General features: G+C 33.7%; 1 protein-coding gene across 12 annotated transcripts in view; it reads right to left on the bottom strand.

Moving 5' to 3' along the window:
• ZNF385B (zinc finger protein 385B) overlaps positions 1–20,103 on the bottom strand; it is a 369,836-nt gene that overhangs the window by 46,818 nt on the left and 302,915 nt on the right. For all 12 annotated transcript variants that reach the window (XM_069492682.1, XM_069492761.1, XM_069493153.1 and 9 more), the window contains one exon: positions 16,460–16,570. In XM_069492682.1, the coding sequence (XP_069348783.1) occupies positions 16,460–16,570 (111 nt within the window). The remainder of the gene's footprint in view (positions 1–16,459; positions 16,571–20,103) is intronic.

Raw genomic sequence — 20,103 nt, 5'->3', positions numbered from 1 at the left:
TGTTCATAGTTTAAAATCTAAAATTATCATATTCAAGATTTGCACGGCCTACTCCCTACCCACCTCTAGTTTTGTTTGGTTTCTCTCTGTTGTTCTCTGAGGAACTAAAAGACAGTGTGGTTGTAGTATAAGAATAGTGCTATCCTTTTTGCACATGCCTAGGATACTATCCCTTCTCTCTTTTCCTAGTTCATTCCTATTTATCCTTCAGAACCCAGATCAAACTTTCCTTCCTTAGGAAGTCTTCCATGATCCTGCAGACTAAGTCTTACTCTAACTCTTAGATTCTTGCCTTCATAGCACTTCTTACAATTTAAAGTTAATTATTAATTTATATAATTATTTGATAAATGTCTATCTTCTCCCACCAGACAATAACCTTCATTAAGATTTGTACCTGTATGATTTTTGTTCTTCATTATATTTCTTGCACTTAGCACACCACCTGAAACATTCTAGGCAGTGTTTGATAAACATGGATTACATGGATGGATGAATAAATGAATAAGTGAATGGAGAAAGAATCTTTATTACTTGGCAATAGAATTAAAGTAAGAGTAGGTGAAGAAAAAATAATGAGTTGTCTTTAAAAGTTTCAGACCCAAATGGCAGGGAAAATGGCAAAATGAATAACAAAAAGGTGCAATTATGGTGGATGGGGAAATTTTGCAGAGAAAAATGGAGATTCAGTTTTGGCATCTTCTATTTAGGCTGCTAATGAGATACACAGTGGAGAGGTTCAACAAACAAATGGAAATACAAGTGGTAGTTGAGGAAAGCGGCCAAGGCTGTTGATAGCTATTTGGAAACCACACGATAAAATAAATGATGGATGAAATTTTGGGGATGGGTGAGGTTCCTAAGGAATTAAGTATAGAGAGAAAAAAATCAATTTGAGGAAGGAATCTTGAGAAACAGCCATACTTAATGGGTAGGATGAGGATGAGAAGTCAGCACAGGATACACAAAAGGGGCTACCAGAAGAGCTGGATAAGTAAGAATGCAGTAGGACACAGAGGCCAAAGGAAGTGAAAATTTCAAAGGAAAAATAATTTAAAAATATATATATAAAACTTTCAAGGAGAAACTATAGTCTTACTGAAGTTCAGTAACATCTTAAGTGCTAAAATACTATTCTGTAATTTCAAAGCAACCTCATAAAATAACTGGAAAATAATATGAGGTTCTCATGTGCTGGAAAAATATTTGTGATATTACACAGAAAGTGTAGTGGTAGCCATGTTTGTGTGAAATAAAGGACCTATATTTAGCTGCTGCTCTAAGGAAATTAACTGCACCTTGCTTGTCACTTCAAAGAGTTGAAGGATACAGAGCCATAGAAAGAATATAGCAGCCAGAAAGGCTACAAACACAATGTCAAATTACAAAAATTACTTGGAATTCAATAATAAAATGGTGACAAATAACTGTTATTTATTGTTTTTTGTGTACCACACAGTGCTAAGCATTTCACAAGTAGTATCTCAATGAATACTCATAAAGCCATATAAGACAAGCATTATTGGCTCAAGTTTACAGAGACTCTGAAAAGTTAAGTAGTTCCCCAATATCATACTACCAGAAATTAAAGATCCTGGATTCAAACCCAGGATTAAATGATTGGGCTCTTAACCACTACACTACGGGGCCCCAAAGCAAGCTCTAAGCCCAGGTCCAAACAGCCTTCACAATGGACGATCCAAAACAGAACAGATCATTCTACCTTAGCCACTCTGGTAAAAAAAAAAAAAAAAAAAGGAAAAGAAAAAGAAAAAGAAAAAAAAGATCATTTCCTTAGAGAGGATGATCTGGAGGTGGAAATAGGTTTGGAGATGTGACCTTTAATTATGCTAAAAAAAGTGGTTCTGCTGGTCTGCTAAATCTCTATGCTTCAACCTCCTTCACAATAATCATTTGCATTATCTTTGAAGAAAGAATTTGAATCAAACAAAAGTATAATTTGCCTATACCTGAATGATCACAAATCCCTAATTAATGTAATCCAAATTAATAAGAATTTACTGAACTTATAAAAATGGAAATTTATGCAAAAGACAATTATTCAATGTCTGAATCTCTAGAAAGCTAGCTTAAAAAGAATGTTTTTCAGATATTCAAATTTTGTATTTTTAAATTTACATCTGCAAACTCAGTAATTCTATTCTGGCATTTTACAAATATAGACATCCATCATTTTCCCAACATTTACAGATGTTAATGAATACCTCCTTCTATGACCATCTGTGCAAACGTATAAATTAAATCTCAAAAAGAGATTGTTAGTATTTTTAGTTTAAAAGTGTATATAGGGCATTTTGTCAGCTTAAACAATTTAAATTACAAAACTAGAACAAATAACCCTAACTACTCCTTCAGTGAATCTAAGAGGCTTTTCATTCTTCTCAAATGATATAAGAAAAAGCCATTAAAAATTCATGACATATAAAAATAAATCATTATATAAAAGAATTCCATAGGTGTCTCTCATAGTACAGAATGTTATTTCTTTCCAGGGCAAAAACCAGGTAATCACCTTAAGCTCAAAGATCAGAGGTAAGGAGAGCTACTTTTCAGAGAACTTTCAGTAGGCATTATCAAAGATAAAAAGGCAACTGTTTGGTGATCATAAGTCAGCATTCCATATCTCCTGTGTTAAATGTAACATGTATTTAAAGCAGAACTAGAATTCCTATTAACTGAACAATAAATATCAGCGGGGTATACTGAAGACAGGGCTGTGGGATTGTTTACCTCAGATGCAGGAACTAAGGGGTTGCACTGTCTGTAGATAATTTAAAAACGATAACAAAACTGACTAAAAATCAGTCTGCTTTTTACTATCATTATATGCTGGGAATTTTAACTATAGTAATAAAATACTCTTCTCTGAAAAAAAAAATCTGTTGGTCTAAGTTCTAAACAACTGCTGTGGTTATAGCTGAGTTTCAATAATATATATGTAAACTTAAAATTAGCACATTTTTCTTACTTATCTTTTAGTTAACTACATGGAAGTTGTAGTACAGAGAACTTGTAGTTATACAGTTGAATTCCCAGTTCAAGTGACTCCACTAGCTACATCTATTTATTTTAAGAGTAAGTTTTTAATGGTTAGGAACCATTCAAGCTTATTTCAGATGTAGTTCAAGTTTGCAAACCCTGTGCCACGCACATTCTTGCATTTCAACAGTTGATTTGAACTAATGATAGCACAGTTATTTTAAAGACAAAGAAACAAAACTTGAGATATTTCAGTTCTTTCACTTTACATGACTACTTAGAATTTTCATTTGTGTTTTAAATTTAAGAGTGAGACAGTGCCAACTGTGAAGTGTAGTAGTGGATTTAGGTTATTAGGTATGAAATGTCCGATTTCCTTAAGTACTAAGTGTGACAGTTGATATCTCTGACATTTCACTTTGACACTTCTTGTTTTATGTTTATTGTGAAGGTACATCCTCAGTCTTTCAAACATATGTTTTGGCTTGTGATTATCTTTTAAATATTTTTTTAGAGCAATTTTTGTGAAACCATGGATAAGTCAAAAATTCGTGTTATTTTCGAATATGAGTTCCTTCATAGAACCAATGCAGTGCAGATAGCACAAAATATCAACAAAGCGTTTGGGAAGGATGTGGCTAATGAATGCATAGTACACTGATAGTTTGAGAAGTTCTGTTCTGGTGATTTTAATCTTGAAAATCAGCCACATGAGTGACCTGAGACCAAGGTGGATAATGATGAGCTGAAAGCTGTAGTGGAAGCAAATCCATCTCAACCTACATGTGAGTTAGCAGCAAGGTTTGAGGTTACTATTGCAACAATATTAGACCATTTGAAACAAATCTGCAAGGTAAAGAAGCTGGATAGATGGGTTCCAAGTGAATTAAACGAGCGTCAGAAAAGAAATCATCTCAAAGCTTGCCTTTCTTTGCTGTCACGACATAAAGGCAAATCAGTTTTACACCATATTGTTACATGTGATGAAAAATGTATTCTTTTTGACAATAGTGAGCATTGGGCACAATGGTTGGATAAAGATGAAGTGCCGAAACACAGTCCCAAACTTAATATTCATCAATAAAAGCTAATGGTGTCTTTTTGGTGGTCCAGAGCTGATATTATCCACTACAGCTTAATGAAACCTGGTCAGTCAATTACAACAATTACAACGGATGTCTACTGCAACCAATTAGATGAAATGATGAGGATGCTTGTAATTGAGCAGCTGGGATAGGTCTATAGAGACAGGTATATACTCTTGCAAGACAACACTGAACCACACGTAGCATAAACAACGCTGCTCAAACTACAGAAGCTGGACTTGGAAACTCTCCGTCATCCACAGTATTCACCAGACCATGCACCAATTATCTACCACTTCCTCCAGGCTTTGAACCACTTCTTGCAAGGAAAAATATTCAATTATCAACAAGCTGTGGAAAACGCCTTTTGCAACTTCATCACCACTTGCTCTCCAGGCTTCTTCACTACTGGCATAAACAAGCTAACGTTAAGATGGCAAAACTGTGCCTATAGTTTAGGCACATATTTTGATTAATTGTACTGCTTCCTGTTTGGCATATAATAAACCACACTTTTGATTTGAAATCAGACATTTCATATTTTGTGACCTAATATTTCACAACTATTTCCGAAAATGCCTTCATCCTATAGAGGAGGGAATGTTAAAAATAATCTGCATTGAGTGTCAAATATGTAGGTATACCACTGATGAAGTAACAAAATTATTATTTATTAGAGCTAAACCATACTTTTCAATCTCAAGGAAACACAAATTAATGAGAGAAATCATATTCTCAGCCCTAAAAGTCAGAACCTTAACAGAGTGATGTATTCTCTGGAGTCCTTGTTTATCAGATCTCTTTTCTAAATAGTGAATACTACACTTACTATCTATGTGCCCTAAAATGTAGGACTGAAGTGAAGGAAAAAAAGACAAAAATTTATTTTCTTTTCGTTTTTTTGTTTGTTAGTTTTTTGTTTTTAAGATTTGGGTAACATGAAATAATACTAAAAGTGATTAAATCCTAGAACTTATTGCCAAAGGAAGCTGTGGAATATTCACCCTGAGAGAAGGGAAGATTTGATCACCTGTCTTAAGTGGACATAGCTTCAGGCATACAGACACACAAAATTTTACATAGTTTTAGGGGTTCCACGGGCCACCTGCAGCCTATCCATGGACCATATTCTTAACAAACCCTATTTATTTTAGTTCTACTATTTTATAATTCTTCAATTCTCTCTCCTTCAGATCCTGACCATCTCTCAAGTCTTTCTCAGTTTGCCCTCATCCAAAAACCTTTGTGGAAATACAGAGATAATATATGTGAAGAGTACCTAGTATAGGGCCTGGCAGGCAGGAAAATAGGCATCTATCAAATGCTAGCTTTCCTTTCGTGATTATTCCAGCCCACATGCTATCTCCATTCCTAAATTTATAATTAAATTTATACTATTGGATTAACATCATACAGTTCATCAGTGTTTCTATTAATAAGTGTATTAGTTTTCTTTCCCCAGATAGATAACCAGTTCTATGAGATTATTTCTCAGATCTTCCTTTCAAGATTGGAGCTATCTGGATTCTCTTCTCCTGTCTCTGGCCAAGTTAACTGCTTCTTCACTCTCCTTGATGAACTCATATTAACTAGCTACAGTATTTTGCCACCAAAGTCTTCCTAGTTTAAAATTTTAGAAATTGGCTAAAGCAATACTTCTTCCTATGTTCCCCCTTCCACCTGATCCCCAAGCCACACATCATAAAGTTCCTTACAGCCAGTTAGATTTTCCAGAAAAATTGCTCTTTATGCTGACCCATCATATTTAAAGTTCTCTGGCCTCCAGGGCAAAAGACTGTCACTTTATTCAAAGAGCTGCTTGAGAGATGAAGGTAACTAAAAGGTACTTCTTTTGCAGAATGTTCTGAACTATATTACATCAGCCTCTTACTTGAAAACAATGGAGTAAACAAGCCTATTTTTTGTTCCATCCAGCTTCTTTTTGTTTTTGTCTTACACAAATATAATACTTTTTTCTTCTTGTAAAAGCTGTGAAAATTATAGCCAATTCCCCCCCACTCAAGCATACAGAATAAAAGACAAGCTATGGGAAACCAAGCATGTCCTAAATAAAGCCTGAATATAAACTTTAAACCAGCAACTAATCAACCTACAGGTGTTCAGCCTAGAAATTCTGCCTATCTTAATCTTGCGTTGAATAAATTTTTTAGCTAAAAGAATCCCAAACCACAAAAATCAAGTGAAAATTATCTTATTGTTAAGGATTCTGCAACCAGTCTTAGTTAAAGAAATCCATACCAAGTGAAGAAGGAAAATACACCCATCCTGAACAGTCTTTCCCCCAACTCCCAAGTGGCAAGACAACTTTTAGATGAAAAAAATTACCAACACAATGACTTAAAAATCCTTTTGAGAATCTTTTATTTTTGACTAAGAGTTACTAACACAGACATTTTACGTAGGAGAAAAGACCCATTGCATTTTTTTAAAAGGTGTTATGAACATTTGATCAGCAAGCCAATATTTAATGGAAATCTACCAAAGCTTGCAGTTTTGGTGATGAATCATAGATACTTAGTGATTTTCTGTTTTGAATGTATTCTGATGAGTGGGGATGGGTATTGGTACTTTCCCTGTAACACTCATATTTTTTATTCTTCACAGCATCTTATTAGGCTGATCATCTACTTTTAAGTATTATTGAATACATATAGATAGCAAAAGTAACAAGTCATGTGAGGTATCTATGTATTTAAAGAAAAGCCAGAAAAATATTGAATGATATATGTTATATAATCTTCCCATTAGTTAGAGGATCTGATGAATCTTTGGAAATCATAATGCTCACTTTTTTAAACTTAACTTTTAACCTAGTTTTCCTTTTTCAGTGATAATTTAAAATCAATCCTAAATTATCCAAATTTTATTCAAAATAATGTAATGCTAAGAAAGACTGTGACTTTCTGTAATATTATAGTGTTACTTTGAAAGCCAGGGTTTTTCAAATTTAATAAGTAACTACTATATACTTCAAAAAAAGCTGACTGAACTTTGTTAAGAGCTTTGTTAAGCAGCAGCTATCGAACAAAACTTTTAGCACGATATGTCCCTGCTCCCTGTAATCACGCTATATTTCTGTCATGTTGAAGCAAAAAATGTTCATCATTTTGTCAGCTCTGTCTGCAAAGCAGAGAATTACCTTCCCAAGCTCCCGAGATTTATGCTTTTAATTACCTCCTATCTGCTTCACTACCCTCCAAACCTAAGAATCAATATAAAGTCTTATTTATGGGAAAAATGTAAAATGTTTGACAAAAGCAGGCTATCATTGTCTAGATTTCCATTTGATACTATTGATTCCTTCTATTTTCAGTACCTTTTTTCTTGACAGAATCAGTTGGTTTTCCGAACTTACAATATGATTCATTTATCTAATAATTTATACTGCTGAACATCAGATGGAAACTTTGCAACTAGCTTTTCAGTTCCCAGCCCAGCAATGAGATTATTATCACAGCGGTATCTCTCTATTTAATCATATGCTGCAGATTTCAGTGTAAGTGTGACTTTCTCCAAACCCCCTTATCATAAACTCACTTTCCTGTGAGGATCAACTTTCACGGCTTATTTTGTTTCTGAATGCGAGGCCACTATTAGCATAGGGGAAACCTAACACCAGCCTAGGCACCAGTATTCCTGCAAACACACCCACACACATATATACCCTTATACATAATTGTAGACATACAATATACAATTATATAGATGTAAACATGGCATAAATTCATACACTAAAGGAGCTGCTATCTATCGCAAGGGCTTTCAAGAGAAATACTGCAGATGTGTATGAGTGGCAGGCAGTAATTATGTTACATATATTTACACATGTGTGTGCACAAAGGAGGAAACGGTTAATCTGTAGAGTTAACACGTGTGAGTATTTTTTGGATATATGTGATGGTCAGGTGAGGAGGATCAAATATTGGAAGATGCGTGTTCAAAGTTTTTCTGACATACCCATTAGGGTAAAGTACCATCAAATACAGTGTCTGAAAATTTAGGAAATGTAAGATAAATTTATTTTTTTTTAACAGTATGTTGGTTTGAGTTTCAAATATGCTCAATATGAGTTTTTTTTTAACCCTCTAGAGGTCTTTTCAAGTGAAGTACCTATGAATTTAAAGCAATAAATCCAGTTGTTAAGCTAAAAAAAGCTTAATGAAGAAACTACAAATATCAAAGAAAGGGAAAACTGTATTTGTTGTACTTTTGGGCTAGAGAAAGAGGAAGAAGAAAAAAAGAGTTAAAAGAAAAGAAGATTGAGTAGAGATGAAAGGAAGGAGAAATGTGATGGTTTAGAAGAGAGCACAAGGGAAGAGAAACATTGATAACGTGCAGACAGAATTTCTAGAGTTAAAAGCAAGCACTAAGCAGTCAATAGCAAAATGTGGAATCCCCTATAAGAATGTTATATAATGACAAATACAAAGTTTCCTCTTTCAGAAAACCAGAGCAAGTGCCCTTGCTGCTGAGTGTCTCTTCTGCTTTTGCTGCAAGGGACATCTTCGAACATGGTGTCTAATGGAGTTCCTGTTTCCCTGGCTGCTGTGATTTCTCAGAAGGCGCCACAGCTGCTGCGGGGACTTGCTGCCTCATGGCAGCTGGTGGAGAAGTGGAGTTAGGCCTGCTGGCCAAGGAAGATGGAGGATCAGCCAACAGCATGTACAAAGGGAGTTTATGTGGAACCCAAAGTTATGGCTTTCTCCCTAATCTCTTGATGGTTGAGGTTTCTGCTGGATGACAGAGAATGGCAGGGCCTCTAGCAGAGACAGCACTAAGGCCTCCTAAATGGCACATGGTGGATTGGTCAGTTTGTTTATGCAAGACAGATAAGAGTTTTTATTGTATTATATTAACTGCTAAACAAATCTGGAAGTGGGAATTAAACTAAAACCAATAAAAGACATATGGGCAGAAAGACCCAGGAGGGCATGACTTAAGTGACCTTATCCAAATGAAAACTGCTAAGATGACAAAGATGCAAAATGCATAGTGAGGTTGCATGGAGGCCGTATCATTTGCATGGCAACTGCAGTCATAGGGGAATTGAGGGTGATTGTTGAATGACACTTTCTGAAATTTCAGAGAGAGATTCATAGTAAAGAATAGGAGAGTCAGGTCACCCACAGAAATATTCACACAAATGTCACTCTACCATTTTAACTTCTAAGCAAACCTTTAATTTCCTGTCCATTTGTACTTAATCACTCTAATATAAATCAACAAAATGGCATGAGGTCATCACCTTATGTCTTCAGACATGAGGAAATAGAGCATAGCAAAAAGAATAGATAGCTAAAATGAGAGGTAGAGATATTGGATAACCTAAAACTAGAAAACAAGACAAAGACAAAGAAAAACAACAAGAAAATCACAAACCCAAAGGTAGCACAAAGCAAGATAAAATAAAGAAAATGCGAACTATAAGTGATTCAGAGTTTCTAATGTTATTCAAAAGGCAGTATTGTAAATTTGAAAAATCAAATGGGTTGGTTCCAAATAAGTAATGAAAGCCTATGGAGTCAGCATTTAGGGCCATGGTATCTCATGCTTAATCAATTGTATTAATTTTGAGTACCAAAATTTCAGGGCCAATTCCTGAATTAGAGTATATAAAACTTGATTAAAAATATCATTATGCTCTTATTTTAATTTGCCTATAAAGCATAAAGGATTCTGTCATATATTAAGAGTATCTATAATGAATTCTGAGATAATAGTATAATCTGTTTTTTAACAGTTAAGAGAATCAAGTTGCTCTACTTTTGTGTAAGAATCTGTTTAAGAATTTGATTTTGATATGATTTTACGTAACGATTTGATTTGGTGTAGGAATCAGTTTCATTAGTAACAGTTTCTTCTGTTATTATTCTCCAAGGAATTGATACTAATATGTAAATTAGAATTATTTGGGATCTGCCAACTTTCATCTTAGCCAAAACAAGAGAAAAGTTAGCCTCAAACATTTTTTTACAGTGCATTTTAGCTTATTTCCCTGGCAAGGCTTACCTCCAGAAATGGCACTTCCTAGCTAAAAGGTAAAAATTCAGATTTAGGCTTACCAATTTATGACCATACTGCAGTTGCAGTGCACTTCTTCATTGAGAGTAAAGAAACATTCAGGTTTAGGACAACTTCATTCACCTTATATACACCATGATAGAAAAAAAAAAAAGGTGGTCAAGAAGAAACTAAGGATTGGGTTGCTGTACACATTTGTGCAAATGTGTGGGACTCAGTTGCAAAGCATATTATTCCTGGATTGCAGTGCCTGCTTCCTGGCAAAGTTAATGGTGTTAATTTGTAAAGGTTCATTTGGGAAATGTTTGTGATTAATGCTTGCTCATTTACATAGCACTGTATTGTGTAAATAAAGCTGTAGCCTTTTGCTTTTCAACAGTGGAGTTCTACTGAGATGATAAAAGCTGGACAAAGGGGGCTACAGAACACTTAAACTAGGTCACATTGAATTTTAATGCACGAGGCCCACCCTGGTACATTTTATATGGGTAATGAAGAACTGCAAAATGCAGTCTGTTTACTGTGCAAATCTGCCTTCCAGATTTTTCAATAAACATATTTTCTATACTGAAAGAGTGAAGCCAATTCAGTCTCAGGCTGATTTAGAAATGTTATTAAAAAAATAAGGATGAGCATCTTCTTAATTCTTACATTAAAATGTAAATAGGGTAATTATAAAATAATAAACTTTCCCCCAAATAAAAAAATGCTCAATTTCAGAGCTCAGTTATGCAGATTATAGCACCATTACTAAACACTGAGAACATGTATATGTCACATTTGTGAATTTGCCATCCAGACTTTGTGGCTTTACTGCCCAGAGTCTAAGAATGACTCAGAAATTTCATTTCTTTCTTTATTATCAACGGAGTTTTTGAGCAGTGACGAGGAAGCTGGTGGCCGTATGCTTATGTGTGTACATCTGTCCATGTCCCTATTAGTAAATACAAAGAAAATGGCTAACATTGAATGGTGCTCAAGTCAAAGGTGAAACCTACTCCCAGAGCAATTCTTGGATGTAGAAAGAAATTCTCACGCTTCCCCTGACCCAACCCATGACACAAATACAAAACAAAATTCGTAGTCATTCTTTCTGGGTCTTAGCTGTTCCACTTATAAGATGGAGGTGTTTATATTCTGTCGCCCTAAGAGAGATTTTTAATTATAGAGCTTGAATGATCCTCCCAATGATCATGTAGTCCATTTTAGGTCGTATTACAGAAGAGGAAACTGAGGCCCACAGTAATGAAGTGATTTACCATGTTCAGAATTAGGACTTCAACCCAGGTTCAAGAACTCAATCCAGTGTTCTACATCATGCTGCCTCTCTAAGTATGAAATAATGAAAATACAGAGTAGAAGGCCTGGAACATGTTCTGGGAGGTTCTATATGAGGACAAACCTTAAATATTTTCATTCATACCATTTGCTAGTAAAAGTTGCTGCTGGACTCCGGAGACTAGTACAGTGCTTGTCATATAGTAGAAGCTCAGTAAATGCTCAGAAAATAAGTAAAGTTACATGAGGCAACATAATATAACAGGAAGAGCTGTGGATTTAAAGGCAAAGAGACCCAGATTTATGTGCTGTCATTTATCAACTATGAAAATCTATGAAATACCGAAAGATTAGAAACAACCCAACTGTCTACCTGAAAGGAACTAATTATATAAACTATGGAACATCTATACGTAGACTATGGTATTAGTTTTCTACTGCTTTCATAGCAAATTATGATAAACTTAGTGGCTCAAAACAACACAAATGTATTATCTTATAGTTCTGGAGGTCAGAAGTCTGGCACGGGTCTTACTGGACTAAAATCGAGGTATTGGCAGAATTGAGTTCCCTTCTGGAGGCTGTAGGGGAAAATACAATTTCCTTGCCTTTTCTAGCTTCTAGAGGCTGCCTGCATTCCTTGGTTTGTGGCCCCTTCTTCTACCCTGAAAGAAAGCAATAGCAATGGCTACCCTTACCTTCTTACATTGCATCACTCTGCCTCCTCTGCCTCCCTCTTCTCCTTTTAAGGACTCTTGTAATTACATTGGGCCCACAGGATAATCCAGGATAATCTTTTATCTTAGATCATCTGATCAGCATCCTTAATTCCATCTACTACCTTAACTCCCCTTTGCCATGTATATTAACACAGGTTCCAGAGATCAGGCCATGGACATCTTTGCTTATCACATCTGTAAAAACAGTAAGGGAAGCCAGGCACAGGCTCATGCCTGTACTCCCAGCACTATGGGAGGCCAATGCCGGAGGATTGCTAGAGACCAGGAGTTTAAGACCAGCCTGATCAACACAGGGAGACATTGTCTCTACAAAAAATAGAAAAATTAGCCAGGTATGGTGGTGCACACATGCACCTCTTGTCCCAGCTACTTGGGAGGCTGAGGCAGAAGGATCACTGGGGCCCAGGAATTTGAGGTTGCTGTGAGCTATGATGACACTACTAGACTCTAGCCTCTAGCCGGGGCAATAGAGCAAGATCTAGTCTCAAAAAAAAGAAAAAAAAAAAAAAAAAGAATAAGGGAGCTCTCTATGTTCCGACAGGGAAAATTCTCCAGGATACATTGTTACATAAAAAATGCAAGACAAAGAAAAGTATAAATAGTATGCTACATTTTGCATAGAAAAGGGAGGAAATATCAATATATATTCACAGTTATATCTGCATAAACAAACCTTGGAAAGATATGCAAAAAATATAAAAGTGGTTACAAACAAGGAACAACGTAGAGGGTGGGAAGAAGGGGAATGGGATAGATTTTTCAATGTATTTTTTAAAATTACTATGATTTAGAACCATGTAAATATATGTTTTTTTGAATTCAAGGATTGATAATTGTCCCAAAGCTCCCATTATTCATTGGATATTCAAAACCTTTTGTTTTGAATCAACCACTTTGTTAATTTTTCTCTTCTAACAGGCAAATCCTCATTTGTCAGCAGCTTTGTATATCAAGCAGTCTCTAACATCACATTCATGACATGCTGCATCTTTTGCAAAATTTTTGAAATTTCACTTTGAAATCTATATTGTATTGTGAGATGTTTTTATCATCTAGCATTGCTACAGTGACAATGTTAGCGTTAAAGATGGAGCATGTCTTCAGGTGGGCATTCATTTTGTAAGTGGTCAGGTGAGTAGTGAACATTTTCATTTTATATTCATAAAATTATAGACTTTAATTTCCCTATATAACTGTAGAAAGTTGAATAATAGCTATGCAAAACTGTTAAATTTACTTGGACCTATTTCAGTGTTTGTTATTCTGTCCATTCATGCAAAAGTCCTTCATTTTACATTTAATCTAGTAGTAACATTGTAGTTTAATATACTTAGTGGTTACATCTCTATCATAAATTAGTCTTCTATTTATAAAATATTTTGTGGCTCAAAACTAAATCATTGATTTTTTTTTCTAGTCAGGTTTACTAAAGTATACTTTACATATAGTAAAATTCCTTTTTTAGGTATTCAGTTCTATGAGTTTTGAAAAACAAAGACATCATATAACCACACAACAATGAAAATACAGAATATTTTCAAAAGAGTTCCCTCATGCCCCTTTGTGGTCAATTCCTTAACCTTATCTTCAGCCCTTGTCAACCACTGATCTGACTATCCCCATAATTTTGATTTTTGCAGGAAGTTATATAAGTGCAATCATTCAGTATATAGTCTTTGTGTCAAACTTCTCTCATTTAGCATACTGCCTTGGACCTTCATCCATGTTGTAGCATGTATCCATACCTTATTTCTTTTTATTGCTGAGTAGTATTCCATTGTATGGCTGTACTACAGTTTGTTTATCCATCAGTTGATGGACATTTGAGTTGATTCCAGTTTTGGGCAATTATGAATAAAGTTACTTTAAAAGCACATATGTATGAATATATGTTTTCATTTGTCTTAGATAAATACTTAGAAGTGGAATTGCTGGTTGTATGGGACATGTATGTATAAGTGTTTTCCAAAGTGGCTGCTCCATTTTATATTCACATTAATGTATTTCCTTGGGCATCTTTTTATGTGTTTATTTGTCATTCATATTTCTTCTTTGGTAAAGTGCTTATTCAACTCTTTTCCCCATTTATCATTGATTATTGAGTTGTAAGTTATTTATATATTTTGTATACAAGTCCTTAAGCAGATACAAATATTTCTCCCAGTCTATAGCTTGTATTTTCATTTTCTTTACAGTGTAAATGTGTCATTTGAAGAGTGAAAGTTTTGAATCTTGATGAAGTCCAATATATAGGCTTTATGTGGTTCATAGTTTTTGTTTCCTATCTAAAAAATCTTCGCCTAATGCTAAGCCAAATAGATTTTCTACAATGTTTCCTTTTAGAAGTTTTAAAGTACTATGTTTCTATTTATATGTATAATGCATTTGAATTAGCTTTTATATTTTGTATGAGGTAGCAGTCAAGGTTTTTTCAAAAATTTGCCTATAGATATCTAATTGTTCTAGCACTATTTCTTGGAAAGATAAGCCTTTCTCCATTGAATTGCCTCTGAAACTTTGTTCAAAATCAACTGACGATATAGGTCCATGTCTATTTCTGGACTCTATTCTGTTCAATGTGTCTAATCAATGTGTCTACTATTTTTTTTTTTTACCATTTTCACAGTCTCTATTACTGTAGGTTTTATAGCAAGTATTGAAATCAGGAAGTATAAGTCTTCTAAATTTGTACTTAAAAAATGTTTTGGCTTTCTAGGGCTTTTCTTTTCTATGTATATTTAAGAAACAGCTTGCCATTTTCTATAGAAAAAAACCTTTGGAATTTTGATCAGGATTTTGCTGGATCTATAGATCAATTTGGAGAGATTGAAATCTTAGCAATATTAAAACTTTGAATTAACACTATATTTCTCAATTTATTTAGGTACATTTTGATTCTTACACATGGAGTTTTATCAGGTACCAAAAAATTTTCATTGAACTTTTGATTGAAATTACATTAAATATAATTTTATAAATCATGATAAATATATATCCTCTCTTCCAATGACTATAAATTTTACTATGCTTCCTATGGTAGAATTACCAAAACATCAGCTAATGGTATATGCAAACAAGAATATTTGTTATTTTAGTATTTCAAAAAACTTTAATCCTTAATATACTCTTTTAAAATGGCTTCTGGGGTCAAGTAATTCCGGAAATATCACATATCCTTCAGATTCTGATTTATATTGGTCATTGGCTTTACTTGGTAACTTAGTATTACAAATATTCTAATATCATTTATTTTGCTTTCCTTTTATTTTATTTATACATTTTAAAATCTGCTTTCATAAAAGAGATTGATTTGTTCCTTCATTTGTTATCTTTTTTTAGCAGGATACTTATGCTGACCACATAAAATAATTTATGAAGCTTTCCCTGTATGTTCATGTTCTGGGAAAACATAAATCACATAGTAAATTAATTATTTTCTCAGGTATTTAACAAAATTTGGCACCCACATAAAATGTAACACTTTATATCAAGAGTAAGAACAATGGTTTTCTTCAGCATTCATTGCATTTTAATTTTTTAATATTTTCATATCATTTTAAAAGCTTTTTTCATATTTCCTACTATTCAAGTATTTTTGACAGGTAAATGTAATTGGAGCAATTAAGTATAAAATGATACAGGTGAGATTGATTACTTTCATAGAGAAATTCTTAATTTTTATTATTATTATTTTTTTTATTTTGAGACAGGTTTCACTCTGTCTTCCGGGCTAGAGTGCAGTGGTGTGATCACAGCTCAGTGCAGCCTTGAACTCCTGGGCTCAAGTGATCCTCCCATCTTAGCCTCCCAAGCAGCTAGGACTACAGGCATGTGCCACCACACCTGGCTAATTTTTAAAAATTTTTTGTAGACATGGGGGTCTCGTTCTATTGCCCAGCCTGACCTCAAACAATCCTCCTGCCTTGGTCTCTCCAAGTGCTGGGATTACAGGCATGAGCCACTGTGTGAGGGATCTTTTATATTAATCATTTTCTGTTTTCCTCTCCTTGTTTTTAATATGTATTACTTTTTAATGTTGTATCATTATTTTACATTTTTTTCCAAATATTTCAATCCAAGGTTGATTGAATCTGTGGATGTGAAGCCCATGGATATGGAGGGGCTGACTGTACTCTATTGCTTAAGTTTTAAACATTGAGCCCAAATCTTTTGGAAAACTGGCACACTGAAATAAGTGGGCCTATCAATGGGTGTGGCTGCTAGAGAGTATGTAAATATGAAGAGATGTACATATTCAGACCAATCAGACTTTCAGCTTGACAAACTACAGAGCAATGAAAAGGTGATACTCACATCTGAGTTAAAGCGAAGCTGACAGACATTACAAGAAATAACTTGCTTCTTCTTTGGGGGAATGGACACTCCAAATGTGTGGTTAATGACTGCTTTTTGCACAGGATCCATCTGAAGAGCAAATGATAAAATAGTCAGTTTACAACTTCAAAGGATAGACAATAGTGTGAGCAAATAAAAGTAGCTATATTATTCCTTAAGGTTTTAACTTTTAGTTAAACAAGGATAATAAAGAATCTCACTCAATAGTAATATGTCTCCAGAAGTTAAAAATAAAAACACATGACAAAAACAGAAACAAAAAACTGGTTTGAAATCATAACACAAAAAAGACCACAGGAGAATCACTACATTCTAAGAAATCTTATTTCCATAAAAGGAACCTTGAAAAACCTTAAAAGAACCATAAAACAAGAAAACTTAAGATCCAAAGGTCAACGTTAAAATTAACTTGTTAATGTTTTCCTTGTATGAGGTAGTAATATTTGAGATGGTCTCAAATGACCTTAATGACAATTATTACAGATATATTTAAGTTTCTTAATTTTTGACTTATGGCAGAATCATAAATGACAGGCTCTTATCACAGCATATAAAACACTGATCTTTATTTTAAAATAATTTATTAACTTCATGTACTATAGATTGAAATTCATTCTCTGAAAATGCATGTCACAGTTGTACACTTAAACGCCTAAAACACATTGGTTAATATGCAACTCTTGTTTAAATATTGATAAAGTTAAGTTTTGATTTATAGTCTGTGAATTTCCCCTTTTTGGCTTGTATATGTCATACATATTCAGAGAAATATACAGAGATAAAAGTACTCAAACAGAAAAAGTACAGCACAAAGCCATTAAAACACTCAGGAAAAGAAACACCTCTATCTGTAGCGCCTATGAAAAGAAACACAGCAGTGATTCTCTTGTGCACTTCAGATAATAATCTCCAGCATTACCATCAGAGAAGTGGCAGTTCAAAAAACAATGCAGATGATGAAAAAAGCATTACTTATAAACAGATGTAACATGAATGAGGCCAGATCCACTGACACCATCATCTAGGAAATCTCCTGAGGTTAGAGATTAAGATTGGATTAGTTGATATTTGATAGAGAGAAATGAATACTATCGCTAATCATGATTATAAATCAACAAAATGCAAAATTAGCAATTAGAAGAACTTAAATACATTAGTAAAGAGGGTGTATTGAAGAGTCATTGAATAATAAATGAGCCAATTTTTTTTGCTACAAGTTTTAGATGGCGGGACTATGTATTCCCACTATAAAGAACACTTATAGTGGTTTGGGACACTTAAAAATGTGAAGATGGAGATTTTTGGAGTGATGGAACTATTCGATATCCTAACTGTAGTGATGGTCATTCAAATCTATACATGTGTTAAAATTCATAGAACTATACACACTCCTCAAAAGTGAATTTATGTCTGATAATTTAATAAGTAAAAAAGAAAAACTTTTAGGAGTATTGTGTTTACTAAACATAAAATATCATTACTGAAAAATCTAGGGATTCATTTTTTCAAGGTCATAATTGATTGTATTAAATTTTATTTAATGAGAATTGTAATAATAAAAATAATTTTCCACGCGGCAAAGAAAATCTCAAAAAGTCAGAAAATAAAATCCTAGTTAATTTTATTATTTTACCCACAAATGCATACAGTTAAATTTATCCATCCATGTGTAAAATATTAAACTACACTTTCTGATAGTTCCTAGAGATGGCAAAGCAATTTGGACAGGTTTAAAAATAAAGTAGGCTAACAAGGTAGGATGCAAAAACTATACTGTTTTGTAAAGTCAAAAAACAAGAGTATTTTATTGAGATGATTTCTGTTCACAGGCTCTGAAAAATATTACCCATCTGGTGGTGTGTAAACTACATGGGATTAAACTATATGAATATTTCCCAAACACCAGTTTTCAGCATACCACTTTTGTTATTTTTGCCATGCCCATACACTGACATTTTTTCTTTAATTTAAACTTGATTTAAATTAAAACAGACTTCTACAATACATAAACAATAATAGCCATGAAATCATAATTTTAATGTACACTTTCCTATTACTCCTTTCAAAAGATATATTGAAAATTAACATTAAAAATTAAAAGTTTCACCACTTAAAATAAATGCACATATCCTAGTTGTTCCCATACAATATAGAAACACAGACAAAAGATAGATCTACAAAAATTGAGTTCCAAATTTTTAGTTAACCATGATATCTATTGACAACTTCAACAAGATCTTTGAATATATGTTCCCTTTAAATTTTTGAAATTGTTAGCTGTCTAACAGCTTTATTTTGCTCAAATCTCACATTTGTACCACCTCAGCTAGAAAACATGCCTTCATGTTCCAGAGGCTGAGAGCTCTCTGTCCAGAAAGGTGAGGTGTAGCTGAGCGCTCCAAATACAAACACAGGCAAGTTCCCAACCATCTGCTCTCCGAAAAACAAGCTAAGGAAGTTCCTTCAAGAAACTCTCACCAGAATTGGGTTCTCTAGTTTATATACATAATGCTAATTTTTCTCATAAAATCAAATACACAGAGTCCTTTTACCCCTTCTTTGCCACCGGTCATTAACTCTTGCTGCCTTTCATCCTTTGAATGGCTTATCACTAATCATATCAAAATTTCACCCTCATGTTTCTCACTTGGAACAGATTTTCTTTATTTTCCACTTGGTTCTCTATTTCCTTATAGGTTTTGGGAAAAGATCCACTTTTTATTCTTGTCTAAATCTCTTTTCTCTTCTTCTGTTGTTTATCAAAAAATTGTATTAATATTTTTATATTCAAATGTCATTTGGGGGGACATGATTTAGATGAAAGACGACTTTAAATGATATAAAAGAGGATATTTCATTCGCCAATTTATCTGGTATCTTGAAAGACTGTCAAGCTGATGTTTTGTTTTAGTGTTTGCCATCTGATGCAATAACTATAAATACCTGAGTCATTTCAGTGGGATCCAGATGTGAGCAACAGAGAAGGTTTTCAGATACCTTTTTTTTTTAAAAGCACAAACTGGTAAAACTCTAAATTTTTTCTTGGCTGGTTCTGTGGTGCAATGGATAGCACATTAGACTTCTAAATTTTTTCTTGGCATTCTTACAGTGCTCTAACAGTTAGATAAAATAACTATGATATTAATCTATATTAACTTAAATTTTTCCATCCACTAGTTCAATGTCAGCTCTCTGTAATCATAATGAAATGTGTATAACTAAATCATTAGTAATTCTTTTATCCAATCAGCGATTTTCAGGATGAATAAAAACATTCCCACAAATCCTAAAATGTGACAAATACAAGTGATTCAATTTATTATAGTCAAAGCCACATATATCTATATCATAATGATTTCATGTGTAGAATACTCAGGTAAATTATTGAAGGTATTGCAATTGCTCAGTAAATTCTCATTTTTAAAGATTCAACTGGCATTTCATAGACATTTGATTGTTAAAAAGGAGTAAGTGCTTTCAAAAATATTTATTAAAATGTTTATAATATATAACACTTAAATGAACAAATGTCTCGTTAAATAATCATTAAATTAGTTCATGTTAGTTCACACTGCAAAGAACTGCGGATTCAGAGAATTATG

The sequence above is a fragment of the Eulemur rufifrons genome, chromosome 1, assembly GCF_041146395.1.
Source record: "Eulemur rufifrons isolate Redbay chromosome 1, OSU_ERuf_1, whole genome shotgun sequence".
Classification (NCBI taxonomy): domain Eukaryota; kingdom Metazoa; phylum Chordata; class Mammalia; order Primates; family Lemuridae; genus Eulemur; species Eulemur rufifrons.
The sequence above is the reverse complement of the archived record's forward strand: the minus strand, read 5'-3'. Positions and strand labels throughout refer to the sequence as shown.